General features: G+C 45.8%; 1 protein-coding gene across 2 annotated transcripts in view; it reads right to left on the bottom strand.

Annotated features, from left to right (window-relative positions):
- The window catches only part of Esr2 (estrogen receptor 2), a 40767-nt gene that overhangs the window by 8773 nt on the left and 6837 nt on the right, over nucleotides 1-25157 (bottom strand). Inside the window, exons 3-6 of one of the 2 annotated variants that reach the window (XM_055595426.1) lie at nucleotides 21863-21979; nucleotides 14878-15177; nucleotides 11079-11217; nucleotides 5522-5655 (exon numbers count right to left, since the gene is read on the bottom strand). In XM_055595426.1, coding sequence (XP_055451401.1) covers nucleotides 5522-5655; nucleotides 11079-11217; nucleotides 14878-15177; nucleotides 21863-21979 — 690 coding nt within the window. The remainder of the gene's footprint in view (nucleotides 1-5521; nucleotides 5656-11078; nucleotides 11218-14877; nucleotides 15178-21862; nucleotides 21980-25157) is intronic. The other variant, XM_055595427.1, reaches the window with a different exon arrangement.

Raw genomic sequence — 25157 nt, 5'->3', positions numbered from 1 at the left:
TTCTTTGTAGTACTAGAGACTGGCTTACAGGCTTTGTCCATAAGCAGGTAAGAATTCCTCCAAATGTTCTTGAGCTTTGTGTTAGACTGTAGTTAAATGATCTCATGACATCTTGATAATCTGGGTTTGCTTTTATGTTTCATTTGGTAGCCTGTAGACCTGGGTTAACTGTACCCCACTGGTGAGAATGTGAGGCTTTTCCTGAGCTTGTTTCCTGAGAACTTTAGAGATCACTGCCCTCCCTCACTTAGTGGCTTCAAAACATGAGCAGGTTAGCACTCAGCTGAAGCCTTAAAGACCGCCACCTACAAACCACAGGTGCTATGTTCAGCCTTTTCCTCTCAAGCACTCCCCATACAAATCCTAGCTGCCCTGGACGTTCAGATTCTGTCTGAGGGTGCCAGTTAATTTCCACTAAGTTAGTCCTTATTTTAAGCTTGTTTTTAAATTAATTGCAATCCCAGGAGGAGGATCCCTGGTGGAGAAGAGAGAGGAGAAGGTCACCATGAAGAGGTCACCACGAGGACATGGCTGGAGCAGGAGCAGCAAGGGTGCAACGTGGCTCTGAAGTAGGCCAGTGTCAGCACTAGTCAGGTTAATTTAGATGGAGCTAACTGAGAACTGCCCAGCTAAGAGCCTGAAGCTTATTAATAAATGTAACAGGTCTCTGTGTCATTATTTGGAAGCTAACGTGGGCACAGAAAAGCCCATACTTATAATTTTACATTTGGCGCCCAACATGGGGCACAGAATCCAGAAATCCAAGCTTAGAACAAAAGGCTCGAGTGTTAGGAAACTCCTGCGTGTCAGGCAGAAATAGGCACTCCCCAAGAACAAAGGCAGCTTCCTCGCAAGTTAGGAGCGGGAGCCTGGGAGAGTGCAGAGAGTCTGAGTGGAAGGCAGCTCCTCTAGAGCCTCTACTGAGCAACAAAGCCAGCTGCCAGGTAGGGACAGGATGCTGAAGCCAAGTGCATTTCACAGGTGCAACTCCTCAAGAGCCCCTGCTGTGCCACCAAGCACTGACCATGGCCAGGAGCTAACCCAGTTGGCAGGTCCTGGAACTGCACCGTAGTCTTCTCTCAGGCTTTCCCCAAGAACATTGGCACAAAGTGGGCGGGGCCAGGGGCACAACCGGTGGCAGCCAAGAAGTCCCTGCCTTGGGAGACGGTCCAGTGAACACACCCTGTCTCCCCTGCGCAGCCGGACCTGGGTGGCCTTGCACTCTCCGTGCTGAGAGAGAGCTGCATGAGGTGCAGCTCCCAGTTGTGCCCACAAACAAAAGGTTTGGCTCTCTCATAAGAGTGCAAACAGCAGCTCAGCCCACGACAGGGCCCAGGCAGAAGGAGGGCAAAACAGCATCCCACTTGGAACCAGCTGCACCCTGTGGCCAGTGCAGCCACTGGTACCTACTAGGAGCTAGCTGAAGGGCTGGGACAGAAAAACCACTGCACTGTGCTGAGCTGGATAGAAGAGACATCAGGCAGATGAAACCCAGACCCAAGCACAGCCAAACCTCTGATCAGGTGATGATGTTCAGAATTATGCTGAAATGGTAAAGAAAAAAAAAAGAGACTGGGTATAAAAAATCATAGAGAGCTATAAATAATTTGAAATTAACAAAATTAAAAGAAATAAGACATGTAGGAAAAAAAACAATAAAACAGAGCTTTTGGACACTATATAACGCCATCTTAGATGGCTTAAAAAACAGAGACAGAAAGGAGGCAGAGGCCCTAACTCCTCTCCATTTCCCTCCTCCAAATAAACATCCTTATACTAGGGGGTAGCAGTGTATGTGGGGGGGGGGAAGCCAGGCAGTGGTGGCATACACCTTTAATCCCAGCACTTGGAGGCAGAGGCTGGTGGATCTCTAGGAGTTCCAGGACAGCCATGGCTACACAGAAAAAAACCCTGTCTCTACCTCCCCCCCCACCCCAGCCAAAAAAAGAACAGAGCATCATCTTTAGCTAAATTGTACACACTGCACATTCCATACAAGTGTTAATGCAGACATGTATATTACCTTTAACACTTCATGTGTTTTACATAGCAAAAAGACCAGGCACCAAAGAAGACAAGTAGCCCAGAAAATCCTGCCTCACAGACTGCCTCACTAGCTGTTTCCTCAAGAATCTGCATCCAGGACAACTTCTATATGGCTAGCTAGATCATCCAGCCTCAGACTTCCAGCCGGGACTTCAGTTCAGCCCAGCACTTTCCCGTCACTCAGAGACTGGACAGCAAATGAGACAGTTAGCTCTCCCAGGACTTGGACGTTTTCCCAGTTTTCTTGGGCCCCCCAAAAGAAATTGTCTCCCCAAGACAACAGAAAGCAATTTTAAGAGACTGATACCCCGTCCTCAAAAAAAAAATGGGGTGGCTGGTTTTTGGTCATTCAGCGGGTGATGGGTGTTTGTCATCATTTAACTTGTTAGTCACAAGTTGTTAATGGTCTTAAAGCAAAGAATGTTAGATTCAGGGATCTCTCTTTTTCTTTCCTTCTTTCTCTCCTATTTAGTGTTAAAGGGAAAAGGGGGGAAGAAAAAAAAAGAAAAAAGGGGGATTACAGAAATGATAGGATAAAATGGTATATTATTGAATCTACTTTTAAAATAAGGAGCATCAGCAAGCCAAAAAATTTACATTGGTATGGATCTTTGTATATTGATAAAGATTTTTGTTATAACATACTGTGTGTATATTTCAACTCTTGTTTAAGGGATTGTACCTCTGCAACTCATTTAAAAATATAATGTGGAGTTCTAGTCTTTGAAAGTTGCTATTATAAGCTGTTTAAGATAATTAAGAAATGCAATAGTCACTCAGACTTATGGTCATGTTAGGTGCTAGTTTAGTTAATCACAGAAACAAGTTTCATTTAGCCTCCTGTACATGTTTTCAAAGTTAATCATATGGTAAATAGCTAGAAACAAGCAATGTTTCTGTTCAGATATGCTATAAATAGATGGCATTCAACACCTCAGAGAATATGGCATTTAAGGATGTTTTATTAATGAAAGTATCTTCTGACATAAGACATGTCAGCTCCTGGCAGCATCCTCAGCCTACTTCAAAGAAGACGATGGGCACCAAAGAACCTCCATATGGAGTTTGCATCAAATGTGGCAAGCTTAGCCACTGGCTAAGAAACTGCCCTTGCCTCAACTGCAGACAGCATGCTGGACAAACTGGACAAACTGGCAGGGAAGTAGACTGCCAAGCTTTGCAAAGCCAAGGGGAGGCAGTCCTTCATAATTCCTGCTTCACAGAAAATGCTGACGTATACTCGGCCAGAAGGCAGAAGATGATGCCCCAAAGTAATAGAGAAACCTTGGGCGACTGTCCAGGTAGCCAGCAGTCTCTGTCATTTCTGTAGTTTTGGAAGCTGCTTGCTCTGCCCTGCCTGTCTACTCAGGTAATATGTATCCTCCTCAGATCTCTGATGGGGTTGAGGACTAGATAGTTATAGCCTCACAATTAAGCTTAAGCTGTTTAGGATTTTAAAAAAAGTTTTAAGATCTAAAAAGAGATTTCTAGTTTGATAAATGCAAGTTATGATTTAAGTATAAAACTTTAAACTCACCAAAATAGGATAGATAGACTACTTTCTCCAAGGTTGCCAAATACAAATGGACTGGACATTTGTGACTGTAAGTCTTAGCTGATAGTTTTCATAATCATTCTTATTGTATATAGTTTATTAATGTAAGAGAAAGATCCTTTTATTAGACTAAAAGGGGAAAGTTTTGTGCACTGATTTCTGTACCCAGAGACCTGGCTGCAGTCAGGATGTTGGCATTCTCATTATTATTGAAGCATCCCCTGTCTCAGTGTTGTGTAAAAATTGTTCTCCACCACCTCTGATTGTATAATAAAGAACTGAACAGCCAATAGCTGGGCAGGAGAGTTAAGGTGGGATTTCTGACCCCAGGAAGGAGGACATGGATTGAGCAGGAGCAGCCAGGGCAAAACTAGTTGGCAGTTAAGGGGACACGTGGTTGGGAAGTAGGCCAGACCAGTATAATCAGGTTAGAACAGATGAATATTTGTCTAGCTTGAAGTCCTCCACAGCTCTCCTCACCCCTTATCTGATGCCACAGAAAGAAGGCCACAGCTTTGTCATCTACACAAAGGATGTGCAGCTCTGAGGACAGTGAATTTTAGAAGATGCCAATGGCTGTGCAGAGCCATGCCAAGCAGAAAGCTCCTTCCCATAAAGTGTTTGAACAACAAACAAATGGCTTTCTGGGGAGCGCTCAGTGACACTGCAAGGGTTCTAAATTCCCCCTGGAAGAATGACAAGTCTTACATTTAGCAACCTCCACCGATGAGCTCAGAACAATACTTTTCAAGCAAATCTCCCTTTGTTTAACAAAGACAGACAGGTGGAGACACTGTCTGTGGCAGGTTAAAAGTGCCTTGCTTGGGTGGTGGTGGAGGGCACCTTTCATCCCAGCGCTCAGGAAGCAGAAGCAGGCAGATCTCTGAGTTTGAGGCCAGAAAGAAATACCTCACTAGACAGTTCTGGTATGGACATCACCTGAAGCATGACAAAAGTAACGCTCTGTCACTGCATTGTAAAAGGTGAAGAGTAACGAAATGAGAGAAAGGGGAGGTGTTGGCTCAAGAAAACGCCTTATTAGGCAGGTGAGGTCAGATGGTAATCCAACTCAGAAGCACCCAAATGTTGTCTTTTGCTTGTTTGTTTGTTTTTGAGACAGGGTCTTTCTATGTAGCCTTGGTTGTCGTGGGCTCACTTTGTAGACCAGGCTGGCCCCCAACTCACAGAGATCCATCTGCCTCTGCCTCCCTGAGTTCTAGGATTACAGGCGTGCACCACCACACCCAGCCTGAAATAATTTAATAAAAGACAACCTTCATTTGGGTTTTTCAAAAGGCCCACGTAACCTCCATCTAAAGATTCCAAAGTTGTCTTAAGAGTCTGTGGTCCTTCGGATTCCTTCTTTGGCCCTCCTCACCCTTCCCCTTCAAGGCCTAACCCACTTTTCACTCTCACCACTGTCTAACCACACCCTATGCTCTCCCCCAGAATGCGCCATGAACGTTCTCTTCCAACCCACAGGGAGACGACAAGAATCCAAGAGCAAGCGCTTGGATGCCCCCACAGCCTCAGGCAGAGTGATGTAGAAATCACTCCAAGTGTTAACATAAGCATTTTGTACTCTCTATATTAATTTTCTGTTATTATCCTGAGTTGGGGCCAAGGGGGTAGCTGAGAGAATTAGCACACTAACCCAACACAGGCACAGCTTTGGGCTTGATCTCCCATTTCAAAGAACCATTTTAAAAAGCCCTACAATTGCACACCTTCTGTCACCATTCTCTACACACAACATAACAACCTCGCCCACAGCAAGCACACGGGGTCACATGGAGAAGTCACAGGGGAGGCAGAGCTCTTCTTTTTAAAGAAAACAGGATTTCAGTACTCTCGACCGACACACCAGTTGGCTGGTCTTTCTCCCCAGCCAAGCACGGGCACAGCCACGTGGTTACTCACTGGAGTTGAGGAGGATCATGGCCTTCACACAGAGATACTCTTTGTGCTGGAGTTTTAACTCACGGAACCTTGACGTCGTCGCCAGGAGCATGTCAAAGATCTCCAGAATGCCTTCCACGCACTTGCCCTCATCCCTGCAAGAGTTCATTTGGGAATTGAAGGAACACACAGTGTTAGGCGGACATCAAAGAGCCATCATCTCAGGTGTCATCTTGCGCGCCCTCCGACTATACTGAGGAATTAGGGAGACCAAGCTTAGCAGCCAGAAGTCACTGACACTGTGTCCATACAACAGAAACAAGGTATGACTTGGTGGAACTCCTGCCTAGCTTTCGTAAGGCTGTGGGTTAAATCCTTAGCCCTGGAGGGGAGGGGACTAAGAGGGGGAGGGGCATTTCCTAGAAATTCTCAAACAGTGTTCGAGGCAAAAGTGAGAATGGGGGCTGCCTGTTTCTTTCTACTTGTTATGTAAGAGCCTCTCGAAGACATTAACACTCCTGTGGCTTATACACAAACCATTGCAGTCAGCCAGCCCTGCTGGAAATGACTCAGTATTAAAGAGGGAGATCCCACACACCCAGCAGGAAATGCTGCTGAGGGAGACTGTCAGAACCAAATATTTCAAGAAAGACAAGCTTTCATATATCATCTTCATACTTGGAGCCGAATTTAGAAACTGGTCTAGGAACCAAGAGACATTTAGATGGCATTTAAAGAAGGCAGATGCGACACACAAAGAAATGACACTTGAAGGTGGGTTCGTTAGGGAAAGAAGACAGACATGGGGGCAGGCTGCTGAGGTGGGGTTTTTGTTTGTTTCGTTTTTGTCTTGTTGTTGTTGTTGTTTGTTTTGTTGAGGCAGGGTCTGGCTGTGTAGCTGGTCTCCCCACCTCCACCTCTGAAATGCTGAAATTACAGACATGTGCCCAGCCTGAAGAAGGTTTTTAAACAAAGGTTTCAGACAAGCCTTTTAAGCATGCCTGACGGGAGTGAACTGTTTCGTCTGCCTTTGGAATGAATTTATACATGAACCGGAGAGCACCGGTTTCTAGTCACACTGGCTCACTGCTCTCAAAAACTGTTCTCTTCAGCTGCAGAGCCCCCGGAGATCCTTGACTAGCAGTTAGATGGTTTTGCCACAAATTCTCCCAGCTCCTGAGAGCCGGCAGCAGGCACCGAAGGGCACCATGGCAGCGATGGGTGCAGGCAGGGCCTGCTTTTAATCTCTCAGCAGACTAAGGAGAAGGGCTGAAGTCAAACAACAGCAACAACAAACAACAAAACAACAACGGACTGCTCACTGTCTCCTGTCACCTCTAGCGACTGTGATAGTCCAGAGACTGTGAGTCACACGGAGCGACACCACCGGAAACCACCAGTCTTGCCTACAGGGACTTAGGTGTGACAGCAACTCATTAGGACCCTGCATTCCACAGCACTCAGAGCCCGCACGGGCTCACCCACACAAGCGTGCAAACGCTCACTTTGGCCGATCAATACACCCCATCTTCACACCTCCCCTAAACCTCCTCCTCGGCTTTGAGTTCCTGTAAGGGTGGCGGAAGCCCGGAACACAGCAAGCGGAGAGGAGATGCCCGGCCACTGAAGGCTCCTCAGGCCGAAGCCTCACAGCACTCCACACGTTGAAGGATCATTACCTACAACTGGAAGCGCTGAGCTCCGAGATGCTTAACACCTGGAGAAGCTGGTCTTAGAACATCGCCAAAGAGGAAACGCACAGACACTGACTCTTACACCGATGTTTTCATTTTGTTCTGCTTTTTTTTTTTTTCTTTTTGAGACAGAGTCCAACTGTGTAGCCCAGGCTAGCTTCAAATGTGTGAGCCTATTGTCTCCACCTTCCCAGGACTAGCATAGGTGTGGGCCATCACGCACAACTGTGCATTGATGGTTTAATAGTTTGACTCTTGATACTTCTGCAAAAGTCAAATTCAAGTGCACAGTTGTGTAACGCACACACACACACACCACACACACACTTCCCAAAGGGATAAATCAACTCAGCCAAAATCAATCTTATTATCTAGAAGTTTCTACCCATGCCAAAAAAAGCCTCTAAATATAGGGACTAATATCCCCCCATTTCCTTATTGAAAACAGTTCACTACAATAAAATTAACATTCCAAAACTGAGTTGTTTAGGTGTTGGGGCATCTGAAGCCCTGACAGACACTGTGACTTCAAGTGGCCTACACGTGCTCCTCACAGAAAAAGTCCAGGCTAAACTAAAGGACCAGGCCTGACTAGTTCCTTCCAGGAGGTGGGGACAGGCAACCAGTTCATCTCTCACGCAGGCTTCAGGTGTTTTCAGTGACATCACAGCCTACAAAAACCAGACACTTTTTTTTTTTTTTTTTTTTTTTTTTTTAGAAAATGGAGGAGCCACGTAAGAACAGAAAGTGCAACTCCTGGCTTCCTAACCCCATAACCTCCTAAGCGCACCTCATAACCTCCTGCTTTGAGATGCAGAAAAAAGGGGAGGGGATGGGGACATTCGCAAGCTGACAGCGTCCACGACATTCAGTAGGGACACAAACTGAGTTATGAGTAAAGGGCTCAGGACAGGACTGAGAGATTGGCGTTAAAGACAGAGACGTTGGAGTGTTAGAAAGCGCTGGTCAGATCAACCTATTTATAGAAGTGTGCTTTGAACCAGTGCCACGTAAAGTTAGTAAAAACACCCTATCCTGTTTGCTACAACAACGAAATATACTGAGTGGGTTTGTCTTGCTTCGGGGTTGCCTATTTTCCACCTGCATCTACAGCTGCTGGTTGCACACCAGTTCATCTCTGGAGGCATAGCAGCTGGACCCGGTTTGTGTAAAGGGTCTCAAGTTATGGCTTAGCACATGGGGGAAACTTCGTAAGCGTTTAACCAAAATGAAAATGCTCGGCTAAAAGGGTAAGGTAAAGTTTAGGGCCTTCAAGAGAATACAGCACAGCGATACTGAATGTGAGTGCGGCCCATGAGGGCATTCAAAATCACAGGATCCCAAGAGCCCCGTCGGTGTTCCCAGTGGGGTCCCAGCCAGGCTCCAAATGTCCTCCACAGTCCAAGACGGTTTCCTGTTGACACTGACACAAAAAGTCTCAGCATGCATTTTTTAATTTAAATTACATTTTGTGTGTGTGTGTGTTTGTGCATGTGTGAATATTGTTGCAGAGTCAGTTCTCTCCTTTTATCGTGTGAGTCTCAGGAATCAGGCTCAGGTCAACAGTCTTGATGAAAAGCTCCTCTACCCACTGAACCATCCTGCCAGCTACATATGCATTTTGGGGGCAAATAGAAGCTCGGGTTCTAAAACAGATCTTCACATGAATCCACGTTTCTAGTGGACGCCAGATTGTTACAAATAAGCCCAAATCACCGGGTTTCCTCTCGTTCTCAGCACATTCAGGGGTTTGGTTTTGTTTTGTTTTGTTTTCTGTAGAGATCTCGGCTAGAATAAATGGCACAGGTAGGGGTCTGAAACCAGTGTCTGCTCAGCAAGCACGGAGGCTCTCGGTTTTGTTCCCAGCACCAAGAGTAAACAAACAACAACAAAAAAACCAAATAAATATTGATAGACTAAGATGAATCTCCTAAAATAATTTTTAAGAAAAACTTTCTTTTCTTTTCTTTGGGACAGGGTTAGGTTACGTAGCCCACGATAGCCTTGAATTTATGATTCCCTTGCTTCAGCACAGTGCACAGGTTACAGACACATGTGGCCAGAGCCAGGTTTTGTTTATCAGCTATCTAAGGGGTAGGCATGATGTTTATGAGGCTTGGGGTTCCTTACAGTAACACATTCAGTCCTCTAAGGATTAAAGAACCCGGATGGAGAAAGGGGAGGGCTAAATTTACCCTGGTACATGTTCCCCACTGAGACTCGGTTACTGAAAGGCCACATTTGGCGTCCCTCTAGAAACTGAAACAAAAAGCAACATAATTTTAACCCCAATATGCCCCAGTGGGTGGAACAGCTAACGTAGCAGGATTACGTGTATGTGTTTGTGCATGTGTGTTTGTGAAGCAGGATGAATGAACGGGGCAATGGCCTGCCTGGGTATTTGGCCTTTGACAACCCTGAGGTGACACCTAGAAGCCTGTTTCTGAAGCGGGTAGGTCCTAGGGCTGTGTGCTAAGACAAAAAGGGTAAATTATGAAACCACTTTGCCTTTTGCCTCCTCGTTTCCCTTCCCATCCTCTTTCCCACGGGGGTAATGCGCCGTGCGTATGGACTTTAGGACAGATCCCCGAGTCTAGCTCTGTCACATACTACCAGCAGCTGTCAGTCAGTTGCTTCACTTCCCATTTCCTAAAGTAAAGAGCTGGGACGATCAAAGCTCCAGAAGGGCTTTCGGAAAGATTCAATAAGGCGACACACAGCAAGTGCTTAAGGTGGTACCCGGCACATACCAGCTACTAAGTTGGCCATCTGAATGGTCCCTGAGGGGTCTGGTACCTGCCCCACTGCTCTGGCCCTCCAGAGCCTCCCTCTCTTCACCACCTGGGCTTGCTCGTGCTCAAGCCATATCCCAGGCTTCAGCTCTTCCCACGGGATCTGCTCTCCACCACAACACCTCCGTTACTCAGAACAGTGTTCTCTGGCAATGCCATCCATGACAACGGGCAGAATGGATACCTTGGGGCGGCACTCTTCGTCAGCGCAACGTGCCAGTGAGGGTCCTCTGATGACCTACAGTGGCAACAGGGTTACGATGCGAGAGTTGGCGCGTGCACTTCCGGTCCACAGCACCAGGCAGCCTCCTGCTCAACGCTAGCTAGCACTTTCTCCCTGGAGGTTTCTCAGGCCACTCAGAGGAGCACCAAGAGGTTTCCGTCTTTCCTATCACAGAGCTCGACAGCTGTTGGCTATCCCAGTTTATCTTCCAGAAGCAGGGCAACTGAAACCAAGTTTAGTACCCGCTCTGTGCCATCTTTAAAAGAAAACTGAGTGCAATCAGCTTGGGGACATCGGCACTGGTCGCGTCCCGGTGTCCTTTGACTTTCGTTTGGCCTTAATAAAAAAGCCCTCCCGCCACATGTTTGGGGGGAAAAATGCTAGTAAAGATAAGTGATACTATTAGCATTAAAGGTCTAGCGAGTGAAAATAAATTTGGAAGGGTCAAAGGAATTTTCATCACCTATCCAGAGATGTGACTGGTCACTCAGCAGCAGGGTGACTTAAGAATATAATCTGAGAACAGAATTTTTAATGAAAAAAAAAAAAAAAACCTATGTTGACTCGGTGGCCAATAATCGCAGGATTCAGTGCCCTGCCACAGCCCAGGCTAATGGCGGTTGATGCACCGCTGATTAAAATGGATCATGGAAAATGAATTCCATGCCCATGCCCTCTTCTTCTTGGGCTCTTGACCCCATGGAGGAGTGGTAGATGGCGTTATCATCCTCCAATTGCCCTTTCAGGTGGGAGAATTTAATTGCAGCACCTAGGAATCTGTTTCCACTGACTTAGTTTAGTCACACAGATCCGAGATGAAATACAACATTTTTTGTTTTGTTTTGTTTTGTTTTGTTTTTTTCCCTCACCTGTCCAGAACGAGGTCTGGAGCAAAGATGAGCTTGCCGGGGTGGTCGATGGAGCGCCACATCAGCCCCACCATCAGCACCTCCATCCAGCAGCTTTCCAAGAGCCGGACTTGGTCCAGCAGGCTGAGCTCCACAAAGCCTGGGGAAACAAGAATCCATTAAACACACCTCCCTCCCCCTCGGCAAGCCATTTCTGTAAGTGCTGGGGAAACCCAGACTACATGGAGAAGGGATCAATCAGTGTTCCAAAGAGCTGATTAAATGTTAGTTAAAAAGGACCTGAGCTGTGTGGTTTGCAGTTTCCAGCCTCCAACTCCTTCAGAAAACAAGCAAACTCTGTTTAGTATTTCTAAAGAGCCATTGGCTCCCCACACAGATGCTAGGAAGGACCCAAAAGGCAGAGCTGAGTCTGGTTAGCTGTGGCTGTGCTATCCTGATAATTCCTGTGCCTTGCTGAGGAAGCCAAAGCTCACCTGTCAATCAGAAGGACTGCCTGTCTACCCCAGTCTGTGGTTTGGAGGGTGGATGGGTCGGGTAGCTAGAGTCTAGATGGCGTGGGGGCGGAAGGTAAGCCTTGGCAGAAAGCCAAGGCTTCAACTGAAATAGTTTTTCTGACTGTGTAACGTTTCCCATGCAAAGTTTAGGACAGTTCTGGGTAGAAGGGCTGTCTCTAGGTGAGTCTATCTAAAGAGAAGAGATAACAGCCAAAGCAAGTTGACACTCTGATGGCATGAATTAGCCACAGCACTGGAAAGAAACACAAAATCTCTAGGGGAATGAATCCCTTTAGTACAAAGCAGAGGGCACGGGAGCGTCTTCCATAACCCACAATAAGAAGAGGGGGCTTCGAAATATAAACAGAGTAGTCAAAGGCATGGCCTTGGGGCGAAATGGATTCTGGTTTTGAGTATCAGCTTAGTCCCTTCCTAACTAGTAATCGCGTGTGCAGTTGTGCATATGTGTGGGACTTGAGCATGCTTGCAGGTGTTCTACCCCTGAACTACATCCCTAGCCGCCCTCGTGTCAAATCAGTTGTTCTTGTGGGGAACAAAAAAAATAGAAGGGGTCTTCCCTCCTCCTGAGAATTTACTACAGTTAAGATCACTTATAAATGTTTTACCCGTGCTACTGCAGTGTAAAGCCACGCATGCGCAAAGCCTCAGATAATGGTCCTGTACTTGTGAACGACGGAGAAGTGAATGGAGCATGAATGTAAAGATGGACAAATCCAAAGCTGGGGAGATGCCCAGTCAGTAAAGCGCTTGCCAGGACATGGTGAGGACTTGAGCCGGATCCTCAGTACCCACGTAGCATGCACCCATAACGCCAACATGAGAGAGAAAAAGACAGAAAGATCTCTTGGGCTTACTGGCCAGCCAGTCTAGCCAATCAGTGAACTCCAAGTTCAGTGAGAGCATCTGTACTAAAAAATAAGATGGCAAGCAACTCACAAAGGTACCAATGTCCGCCCCTGGCCTCTACACACACACACACACACAGAGGCATATACACACATATACACACCACACAGAGACGAACAAGTCCTTTCCAGAGCTACATGCTCATGCTCAGTTCAGGTTCCTGATACGTGTTCACTTTGCTACCTCGCTCACAGTCATATGTAAGACCCCTGCAAATCTTTCAAAACACAAGGCCTGAAGAAAGACTAACGGTGGGGGGGGGGGGGGCAGCAAAAAAAAAAAAAAAAGGCCAAAAAGCTTTCCATAGTAAGTGATCTCATCTCCATTCTTCCTGCAAGATCCTGAAAACTGTGTTCGGAAAACACTTGGAATAAAAAAGTAGAGGAAAGTGCACTAGTGTTTTTCTTCTCTGGGAGACAGCAGACAAAATGAAATAACTTTGGCAAAGGTAGAGGCACTAGACAAAACAAAGCTGGAAGCCAGGGGATCTCCAGAATGCTCAGAAAAAAATGAAGCCCAGCCAGCAACCGCCGGGAGAGAGCCTTACACCTGGGGCCATGGCTCCCATAGCGTTCATCCGTCTACTCAACGATGCCAAACCTTTACAATTTGCCTGGTACAACTACTGCCCCTGCTGCCTCTGGGCCACAGGAACCTTGGCCGTGTCTAGAATTCAGAGAGAGGGAGACTTTGTTTCTTGGGTGGCTGTAAAAAGAAGTGGATGGCCCACCTCGTGAGACCCTCCTCTCGCAACAGGGCGAAATGTAGGGCTGTGCTGCATGACGTCTCCGTGAAGGCGCTCTGCATGCAAGCATGGCGATGGGAGATTGATCGCTGGAACCAACGGTGCAAGGAAAGAGCTAACTTCCGACCTCTACATGCACACGCACACGCACACACACACACCACTAATGATAATGATACAATAATAGCAAACAAATGTTCATAACAAGAATTTTAAAACAAGTGCATTTAGTACTCTTAACCTCATAATCCCAGCACTCAGGGAGGCAGGGGCAGGTGCATCTCTGTGAGTTCGAGGCCAGCCTCGGTCTATAAAGCAATTCCAGGACAGCCAGGGCTACACAGAGAGACCCTGTCTCAAAAAACAAACAAGCAAACAAACAAACACAAAAATAAATTTAACCTCAACATCATAACTCAGCCTAGCCTACCTTAAACATGCTTAGAACTTTATGTCTGCCTACAGTTTAGTAAAACCATTTAGTACAAGGCCTGTTTTATAATAAAGCATCAAATAGCTCTAGTGGTCTCTTGAGTCTCGTACTGAAGGAGAAAACCAGAATGAATTAAAGAGTATACTTTCAAGCATCACAACCACAGGGAAGAACCGTGAGCTAAACCATAACTTGGGGTTATGGAGCAACAACCACTCTATCGGATGAAAAAGTGCACAGTCTACATGGCCGCACTGGAAGGGCATGAAGAGCTACTGACCCATTGAGTCACAATCCTTCAACTTCTGATTTACCCTACTTGTATATCGTACTGACTCTTTCTCGAGAGGAGTGATATTTCATCTGACAAAGCTTTCACCTTCACACTGCGAGACTGGTCCTATTGTGGCCCTCTCTGACCATGCCCTTCCTCACAAGCGGAGATGTCAACGGCCAAGAAACTGGTCAATATGAAATCCTCATCTCTACCTTTTTAACCAAGCCCCACGCCCCTAGACCGGCCCAAGTGTCCCTAAGTCCAGTTCCAAAGCCTGGGTGTGTCCCTTCTTAGATTTTATCCCAGACTACATCTGGGCATCAGAGGTAAGCAACGGGCACTGTCTGCAGGAGAGGTGGGTATAACCAGTGATGGAGGGTGTGAAAGATGGATCTGGGACAAAAACAGAGTCAGGTATAGAAAAAGCGACATACGTCGCTTCCTGAACTACTCTGGCTCATATAAAACTTGAGAGTCTGGGAATTCTAAACAGAATCTAACCTCCCAAGACACGTTGTTACGTATGTCAAGGTAGGAAGAAAAAAAAAAAACCACCATCGTTGTAAGTTACAAATTTTGCTCAGCGGTTAAGAGCATGGATTGCTCTCGCAGAGGACCCACCCAAGTTTTATTCTCAGCGCCTAGGCTGAGTTTGAACTCCTAGCATCCACACTGGACAGTTCACCCTTGCCTGTTACTTCAGGGGACCTGACACCTCTGTCTTCCTTGGTCACCGGGAGGTTGTGCTCATATACCTCCACACGGATGTGCACATAGCCGTAAAATTAAATTTCGAATTAAAAAAAAATCGCATAAGAAAAGTGTCAAACAAACTATTACATACCCAGATGAAGATCACCGCCCCCAAAATGTGACAGACAGGCCTTTGTTACAAATGAATAGAACGAGGGGAAGAGTCCTACCGGGAATTTTCTTGGCCCAGCCAATCATGTACACGAGCTCCTTGTCGGCCAGCTTGGTGAGGGACATCATCATGGAGGCCTCGGTGAAGGGCATGCTGGGACGGCTCACGAGCACGTTGGGCGGCTCTGCCTCCAGCAGGGTGAGCACCAGCTGCTCTGGGCTCAGGGCGCTCAGCAGCAGCTCCTTCACCCGGGGTACGTGCCCGCTGTTCCTCTTGGCTTTGCTCAGGCACTGCGCCTGCTCACTGGAGCTCCTCTGTCTTCGTACTATGCGGTACCCACACCTTTCTCTCCTGGATCCTAAGGAGGAAAGCAGATGTTGTCAGTCTGGTGGTTTCTCCGCCCAGGATCCCCGCTCACTGAACGACCAGGCTAAAGCAGTGAGGGCCTGAGGCTGTAGGTAAGCAGGTTAAGTGTCCGACTGGCACGTGCTAAGGCCCTGAGTTCGACCCCCAGCCCCAGCACTAAGAGGCAGCTGCGTTGAGAGAGTTGATATCATTCCATTCTATATTTTGGAGTCTGTGAGCCACAGGCAAAGATAACTACGGTCTGGGTGTGTTAACAACACGATGTGTTTGGGAACTTCTGCTCTGTTTCAAGGTTATCACTGGCCACTGAATCTGTTTCTCTTCTAAAGTATGCTGATAGACCCCAGGTTCAAAGATAGGGAGCTAGAAATTCTTCCTCAAGCAGAAAATGAGGAAAAGTCAGGACTTTAACACTGAAATTTCCAGTTAGCAAAAATAATTCGTGCTAACAACATTTTAAAAACACTTACACACACGTATGCATTTTTTTTCTTTTCACATACTTACACAAACAAATATATTTCAAATAAATTAACTGACAAAGCCTGGAAAATACAAAAGGAGGTTAATTTTTGTCATAAATTCTTTCAGTATTTTTCTTTTGTGCTTTCTAAATATTTTTAAGCAAAATCAGAATCATAGTACATTACACTATTTTACAAACTTCTCTTTATCTTATAGAAAACATCACTTGGGGACATGGCACTGTGAATAACAAACAGCAGCAGCCATACAATCTTGGATGCCCTGAGTTCAACACTCGGAACTGAAGTAGAAGAAGCCTTCTAGGCCGGACAGGGTGGCGATGCCTTTGATCCCAGCACTCAGGAGGCAGAGGTGCATGGATCTCTGTGAGTTCGAGGCCAGCCTGGTCTACAGAACAGTGAGTTCCGGAACAGCCGGGGGCTACACAGCAAGACCCTGTGTTGGTAAATAACAACAACAGCAATAAGCTTCCACTGTGTGTGTAGCACACCTCTGTAATCCCACCTCTCCCGCAGCAACATAGAGGATGGAAACAGGAGAGCTGCCCAGACTCCCTTAGGCCAGCCAGCCTAGGGAATGCGGCGCTGAGAAAACAAGAGAGCCACTGCCTCAGTGAGGTAACAAGAGAAATTTCCCAAAAGTTGTCTGATCTCCTTGGATGAGCTATAACACACACACACACATACACACAAAGTCCACAGTCTGTAAAGCATTCCATTCTATTAATATAATATTTATTTTTGAAATCCAGCCCTATTCTGGGCATGGTGGAAGAAGCCTGGAAGCTGAGCCTAGAGGATTACCTCAAATTCCAGGTCAACCGGAGACACACAGTAAGTTCCAGGCTGAACTACCTCGTGAATGCAGGAGATCATGCCTCAAAAAACAAAATTCTAAAAAGCCCCATGTTGGTGTAAGCCCGTGACATTATAATTTCTTTACTAACTGTTACAATGAAAATTGTCTTGTAGATCTATTCAGTTACTTCTTTATAATAAATTCAGAGGAGCCAACCTGCTGAAACAAGGCACACACACATTTAAATTTTATACTTACTAATAGATTGTATGCAGGACGTGGCTCGTTCGTACGGTGTGGTTACACGCAGAGTCTGGGGTCCTCAGGCTTAGTGGTCAGTGATTTTACCAGCTGAGCCAGCTGACCACCCCAAATATATTTCCCTTTGTTAATAAAGTGCTACAGACACTTTAAATCAATTATAGCCCCACAAGTAAAATGAAATGAAATAGATTATCTTTAAAAAGTACTTTTCTGTCTTTTGTATGGTGTACGAGGATAAGGAGTTTAAGAAGAGGTGTCAGGGCTGAGGGCTAGAGTACTGACCTAGCATGCACGAAGCCCTGGGTTTGATTCCCAGCACTACAGGTTGTTCTTGACTACATAGCAAGTTTGAGGCTGCCCTGGGCTAAATGAGACCCTATCTCAAAAAATAAATAAATAAAAATGAGGGCTAGAAGACAGCTCGGTGAGCAAAGTGCTCACTGTGCGAGGATAAAGACGTGGGCTTGACCCCAGCACCAACATGAAAAGGCTGGCTATGTCAGGATATGCCTGTAACCCCAACACTGGGAAGGCAGAGACATGAGGGTCCCCGGGGCTATCTAGGCCAGTCAGTCTAGACAAAAAGGCGAGTTCCAGTATCCGTGAGAAACTGTCTCAGAAAGTAAGCTGGAACCAGGCATGGTGGCACACACCTTTTATCCCTGCACTGGGAGAGGCAGAAGCAAGTGGATCTCTGTGAACTGGAGGCCAGCCTGGTCTACAAAATGAGTCCGGGACAGCCAAGGCTACACGGACAAACCCTGTCTCAAAAAAAAAAAAAAAAAAGTAATGCACATCCACATTGCACGTGTGTGTACATGCAAACATGTATGTACGCCCAAAATTTAAAAATTAACTTTGTCTTAGGAAGAAAAGCTAGGGAATGGCGGTCACCCCAAACAGGAGTCTGGTGCAAAGCTGATTTGTAATGGCTGTTTTATATGGCCTACTGTCACTGGCCCGGCCACCTTCAAGAGTGAAGAGATGGCACCTAATGTGCTGAGCGACTGTCCTGGTGCAGCGATACAAACCAAACGTACGGCCATTCAGCTTTGTTCCTGGATATTTATACAACAGTGTGACTCTATAATGAAGCTATTACCCCTTCCTCCCACCCAAGCCTCCACCCCCGAAGGTGGCCCAGACTAGGTGGGTGTCCTTTCACCCCTTTTAAAAACATCTGAGTGCTTCAGCCTAAAGGGAAGGATCAGAAAAACAGAAAAACAACAACAACAACAACAACAACTCAAGAGGTATGACTCATAGACATCAGAAGTAGAAGAAGACAAGGAAAAGGACAGGAGCCTTCCACAGAGGGCCTCAGAAAGAGTCTGCCTAGCAGGGTATTGAAGCAGATGCTGATAGCCAAACTTTGGGCAGAGTGCAGGGAACCTTATGGAAGACAGGGGAGATAGAAAGACCTGGAGGGGACAGGAGCCCCACAAGGAAACTAACAGAGCCAAAAAAGCAGAGCCCTCAGGGCCTGCAGAGACTGATAAATCAACCAAGGACCATAATGGAAAGGACCTAGATTCTCTGCTCAGATATAGCCCACAGGCAGCTTAGTCTCCATGTGGGTTCCCTAGTAAGGGGAACAGGAGCTTTCACTGGCATGAACTCGGTTGCCTGTTCTTTGATCACCTCCTCCTTGTGAGGTGGCCTTACTAGGCCACAGAGAAAGAGGATCCAGACAGTCCTGAAGAGACCTGATAGGCTAGGGTCAGGTAATAGGGGAGGAAGACCTCCCCTATCAGTGGACTAGGGGAGAGGTATGGGGAGGGGAAAGAGGGAAGAAGAGTAGGATGGGGGTGAGGAGATGAAGGAGGGATACAAAGTGAATAAATTATAATAAATAATAATAATAAGGGAAAAAAGAGGTAACTGGGCTGCAAAGTCTCTGACTTCTTCAGCAGATTAATCTTGTGATGAACTCATAATTCGATGGCTACTGGGAGATAGAGAAAGTGAGGTCTTGTCAGCGGAGTTATTTGTGCTTTCTGCTTAGTGCAGGGCAGAACGCTCATCTGCTTAACACCTCCTAAGCACAAGCTTAAGCACAAGCTCTTGGATTCCCAAAGAGATTAGAAAGCCTCAGCCAGTTTTGTCTTGTTTTGTTTCAGGGTCTCACTCTGTCATCCAGGCTGAACTCAGAGCCACGGCAATCCTCACCATGCCTGGCCTAGGTGAACAATTCTTTACTTCTCTGTACTGAGCCTGGGGAAACCCCCCTGTACCAGAGTCATGATCCATTGGCACCATCCATGAGGAGAGCTGGGGGGTGGGTACCAGACACAGTGCCAGGATCCCCACTTGTCTGCTTGCCGCTCCCCTCGAAACCCAAACAAGCCGATAGCTCAGTTTCAGAGATAAGAAACCCAAGGGCTAGAGGGCCGAAGCTGAAAGAGCAGTCCCCGGAAAGCGAGGAGGCAAAGATGGAAAGCTCCGCAGATGCCAGCTCTGCCTACCAGGAATGCTGCCTTGAAGCTGCCTCTGCGGCCGGCCAACACAAACAATATGAGAATGTGTTCTGACAGCTAAGCTGGAAACGGTTCTCTAAATACATACTCATCTTAAAATTCTGATTAGCTTAAAGCAGAAAGCATGTATTTGCAGTATCTTATCAAAGGGCCAAGGCCTTCTCTCTAAGCATCTCTAGCAACTGCTCCAGTCTCTTTTCTGCGCAGATCTGTAATATGCTATCTCGGGAGTCCCAGGGTCAGTGGCTAAAATAGATCAACAGGGACTGGAGAGGTGGCTCAGCAGCTAAAAGCACCTGCTGGTCTCGCAGAGGATCCAGGTTCAGTTTCCAGCACTCACCTTGGGAGGCTCACGACCATCTCTAACTGTAGGGGATCACCCACACATACTCAAGCCACGTATATACACATAAAACGAAAATAAATAATTCTTTAGCCTCCCCTTCCAAACAAAACAAAACAGAGGAAACAACCTAGACACTTCCAGGGCAATCTGAATTCTGAATCTTCTCAAGTTTAGGGATTTAACCCCCAAATCTCACTCATTCCTAACTCAATAACTAAACCTTTCAACCAGGAAGGGTTTCCTGGAAACAGCTGTCTTCTCCTACTCATATTTCATGTTTACATAAATCTTAATTGTACAACGTAACAGTGATTAAAAACAGGTTTGGGGAGAAGCCCACTCGTTTCTAACACGGGGATAACTGAAGTGGTTGGGACAGAAGTATTCAAGTCTCCGCGAGACTAACCAATACACGATGCACACTGGCCAGGGGGAATGGGGGGAGGGGAGGGTCATGGACATTGGAACGTGTTAGTCAGCTTCCTGCTACCATAGCAAATACCCAAGACGTAAACAGCTTTATATAAAGAAGAAGTCCTCAGTGTTGGAAGTTTCAGGCAGACATGTTGTTTTTTTTTTTTTTTAATATCTGATGTGAGTATCTGACACAGCAGGAGGGAGCCAATAGTCTTGGGGGTTGGGGAGGAACACCTGCTCACCTCAGGGCAGACACAGGCGAGGAGAAAAATAGGGTCCCAAAATCCCTTTGAGGGGCACACCTTCAGTGCCTGAAAGACGGAGCCCTCAGCTTCTCAAAGGCTCTACCACATCCTAATGGAGGCGCCCGGGGATCAAGTCTTGATTGAGCACACAAACCTTTGAAGAGTGTATAGCGAGCAGGATGTCTCACACAGGAAGTGGAGAGAATCATTGACTCTAGCAAGCCAGAGGAATTAAGAGAAGTCCTGCTGACCTTCCACATTTGGTGGGCATTCTAGTCCACGGTACACAGAAAAAGAAAAGGAGTTAGAGAATATTCAGGGAACAGGGTGGTGGGGCTGGAGGGACGGCGCCACGGTTCAGAGCACTTGCTGCTCTTCCAGAGGGCCTGAGTTCAGTTCCCAGCAGCCACCTCAGGTTGCCTGTACAGTTGCCTGTACCTCCAACTCTGATGGCCTCCTCAGGCACCTACACATACATAGCCAAATACAGATATACTTTTTTAAAAAAAATTATTTTTAAACAGAGCTACAAAGAGATGGTCAGGGAGGTGGGGGAAAAGGACATTATTTTTTAAATTTTTCAAACAGAGAGAAGTTACAAGTAGTTACTGGCAAAACAGTGGCTGCCTGAAAAATAAATGCAGGCAGTGACAATGTGAATATACATAATTAAGAAAGTGTGTACGGATGAGTGAATCAAAGGCCAGCCAGGAGAGATGAAGAGATGGCTAGAGAGATGGCTCAGCGGCAGAAAGCATGTACTGCTCTTGCAAAGGAGCCAAGTTTGGTTCCCAGGACCACACAACATGGCCCACAACCCCCGGTAACTCCAGTCCCAGGAGACCCAAAACCTCTAAGTTTTGCTGGCACTGAAGCTTCCATACACCTACCCACACACACATATAGATAATTTTTACAAGAATTTAAGAAGGAAAAAAACTAAAAGAAGATGAATACATAAAATACATTATGTATGTATGTAAACTTTTATCTCTAAGTTGACTGTAAGTCATATGTGTGCATAAGTACAAGTATACACAGTGGTAGATAAAAATCTGTGTCCTGTGTACTTTTCATAGTTCTATCACGTTTCTGACATATTTGTAAATATATACATGAGTGAGAAGCAAATATACTTACATATAACATAAATAATATATATATAATATTTATACAATAAATAAGATCTATAATATATTCATGTTTTCCCCCTACTTCTAGAAAGCTGATGGAGAGATAGAGATTCACCTTCCCCATTGTCACCTGAATAATCCACAAGACAGTCTACTTTCTTGCCACAAGCCTTAACCGTGTATATTTACGCCAGGATGTCACCGTTGGTGGGCAGGTGGGCCTCCAGCCGTCTGAGCATTTCCGTGGCTCAAGTCCCCCAGCCTCTTCCTTGCCCCGCCACTGAGCTGTGCAAGACTCCAGTGCACTGACATCTTCGCCCTGTGCCTATCACTGTCCCCCAACTTTGCCTGCGATCACAAGGAATAACTGGTCCCTCCCTCGGATGGACACAGGTACTCAAAGATACGTCCCATGCCCTAAGTCTCCTCTCTGCCGGGCCATGTCTCCAGCTCCTTGGCTTTCATGGCTTTCACGGGCACCTGGTACAGGAAAAGGGAAGCGAAGACTCACCGCACTTCACCATTCCGACTTCGTAACACTTGCGAAGTCGGCAGGCCTGGCAGCTTTTCCGCCGGTTCTTGTCTATGGTGCACTGATTCGTGGCGGGACAGATATAATCGTTATGTCCTACGGCAGGAGAAAGGGTGACTGATGAAACCTTTCAGTAGACGACACTGGTAACACCAAGCAGCTGAGAGATGGGGGACAGATACAAAGTCAAGCCCAGTGAAGAGGATATCTGGGTACTTTGTGGTACAAAGGATTAGACCGGGGGCTTCGGTGCTAGGCACCCTCCCACTGAGCTGCATGCTCAGCCTCGGTGCCTTTACTCTTTTTTAAAGGTTTACTTACATTTTTACATTTATTTATTTAAAGAGATAAAGGATGTAGGTCAAAGGTCTTACAAGTCAGTTCTCCTTCCATTGTGTGGGTCCTGGGGGATCCAAGTCACGCCTTCAAACTTGGCAGCAAGTGTCTTTAACAGACTGAGCACACCACTAGCCCCTAAATTATTTTTATTGTTTTGTACTTGTGTATGTCTGTGATGCCCGGATTGTCAGTATCAGCAACAAGTGAAACTCATAAATGAGCAAATAATTAAAAAATCCTTTTCAATGCCAAAGGATGCATTGAAAAAAAGGCAAATTATAGGAATAGAATTCTAAAGCTGATGACGTAACTCAGCTGGAAGAGTGCCTATCTGGCACTCATGAGACCTCTGGTTCAGTCCCCAGCACTGCATAAAACTGGGTATGGTGACACATGTCCAGCACTTCAGAGATAAAGACAGGAAGATCAAGTTTCAGGTTATCCTCAGCTACATACCGAGTTAGTGGCCAGCCTGGGCTAAGTTAGACTGTCCCAGAAAGGAAAGAGAGATAGAAAGACAGAGACAGAGAGACAGAGGAGGAGGAAAGGATGGAGAAAGAAGAAAAATGTAATTCTATTAATGGAAAAAAAAAAAGTGCAATGACAGTGTGAAGGGACACGTGCATTTCTGGTCAAACCACAGCGAGGACAGTAAAAGCTAAGAGCATCCTGGTTCTGGAGCCAGGGGAAGAGGGATGGGGGTGGGGTAGACTGTGACTGTACAGCCCGTTCAGAGGGGGGCTGGGAGGCACATTCACTGCCCCGAACCCTGACTATACAAAGATTTCCTTTCCCCTTCTTTATTTAAGTCACAGAATTCTGCATATATATTAGCTCATGCTGGAAAGATATTTTAAAAACTTAGTCCATCTGTGTAACATACATATATATCATTTATCTTTAAAAAGTGTGTGAAGGGGCTGGAGAGATGGCACAGTGGTTGTGCTCTTCCAAAGGACCTGAGTTCGATCCCCAGCATGGCAGCTCACAACTGTCTGCGACTCCAGTTTCAGGGGATCTGACACCCTCACACCAATGCATACAAAATAAATTTAATTTCATTTTTTAAAAAATATATGCGTGAAGTACAATGTTTTATAAGCTTTTCTTGGAGTTTTTTTCTTGAATTACACTCAAGAAAAAACTGTTTGTTTGTTTGTTTGTTTGTTTGTTTGTTTGTTTGTTTGTTTTTCAAGACAGGGTTTCTCTGTAGCCCTGGCTGTCCTAGAACTAGCTCTGTAGACCAGGATGGCCTCAAACTCACAGAAATACACCTGTTCCTGCCTCCTAATTGCTGGGATTAAAGGCGTGTGCCATCACCATCGCCCTAAGGTTAATTTTTTTCTTACGAAGGATAACTTTTCTCAGCTGGAGAAACAGCTCAACAGTTAAAAGCACTGACTGCTCTTCCAGAGAACCCAGGTTCAATTCCCAGCACTTACGTGGAGGCTTACAGCCTTCTGTACCTCTGGTTCCAGGTGATCCAATAACCTCTTCTGGCCTCTGAGGGAATTAGGTAAAAACATACATGCAAACAAAACACTCATGGACATACAATAAACACTTTTTTAAGAGATAGTTTCTTTTTCTTCTTCTTGGGGCACTGAAGTGGCAAGGGGAGCTTTTGGGGGACCGGGGTAATGGCTCAGTGAGTAAAATATTTTCTGCACAAACAGGAGGACCCAAGATGTGATTCCCAAGTAAAATCCAACTGTGGTGGCAGCATGTACCTGTAACCCCCATAGCAAGGTCAAATACAAACGGTAAAAGCTAGGAGTACCTTAGCTCTTGATTTTATTCACTGGATTCCACACACACGCTAGCACACGGCAAAAAGATAATTTAAAAACTAACTCCAATTCTGTAATACACACACATACAGCATTTAGCTTTAAAAAGTATGTTGGGGGCAGGGTTGAGAGAGGTAGATATCTAAATGCTGGCGAACTAGTCTCACTAATCAGTGCAAAGAAACTGTCTCAAAAATTAAGGTGGACAACAATGGATGATACCCAGTGTTGACCTCCGACCTCCACACAAGTGCACATATACCACACACACATACACACACACACACACACACACACACACACACACACACAAGACAGCATCTCTAATACAGCCTCATACATGCATACATACAGAGAGAGAAATGGGAACAGATAAATGTACGTCTGTGCATGCACACACATGGATCTATACATTAATCTATTCTCTAACTCTGTCCCCTGAGAGGACCTGGTACAAGGACCTTCCAAGAGCAAAGAGAAAGAAGCACTCATATCTTTCAGTACTGTCATTTTCCAGTAAGGGGAAGCAGGGTTCCATGAAAAAAAAAAAAAAGAAGAAGAAGAAGAAGAAACAAAAAAAAAAAAACAGCTTATTTTAGAACTAGGGCAGGTAATATGCACAAGTTGCCTGAAACACTTTGTGCCAGAAAGGAGAAAAGTAATGTCCAAAGAAATTACAAGAACATACTGAAAAGACAGGAGTCAGCTTAAGGACTCCTACTGGCCAGGTCTGAGATAATATGAGCCTCAAAAAAATAATAATAATAAAAATAATGATAGCAGCCCATACAGAAAATAAGAACCATAAGTAGTACTGACAGAAATTAATTCATTGGCTTAGTGAAGAATACAGTATTTACTTAACTCGAAAGGTTTCCAAACCAAAAAAAAAAAAAAAAAAAAAAAACATCACAAAGGGGAAAAAAAAAAGAGTAATTTTACAGAACGGATGCCTGGCAGCCTTAATCAAATAATCAAAATGAGCCCACTAGTAACAGAACAAATTGAAATCACATACCACATGACATGAAAGGCGCTACTGAGAAAACAGCGGCATGTCTGGGCTGTCCCTGCTCACGAGCAAGCAGAGTCTAAAGACAGAAGATGAGACAAAGCCAAACTGAGGGATATTATGCAAGATGGCG

This window comes from Psammomys obesus, unplaced genomic scaffold (genome assembly GCF_907164565.1).
Source record: "Psammomys obesus unplaced genomic scaffold, mPsaObe1.curated_primary_1811, whole genome shotgun sequence".
Lineage (NCBI taxonomy): Eukaryota > Metazoa > Chordata > Mammalia > Rodentia > Muridae > Psammomys > Psammomys obesus.
This window is presented reverse-complemented; position numbering and strand designations above follow the sequence as displayed.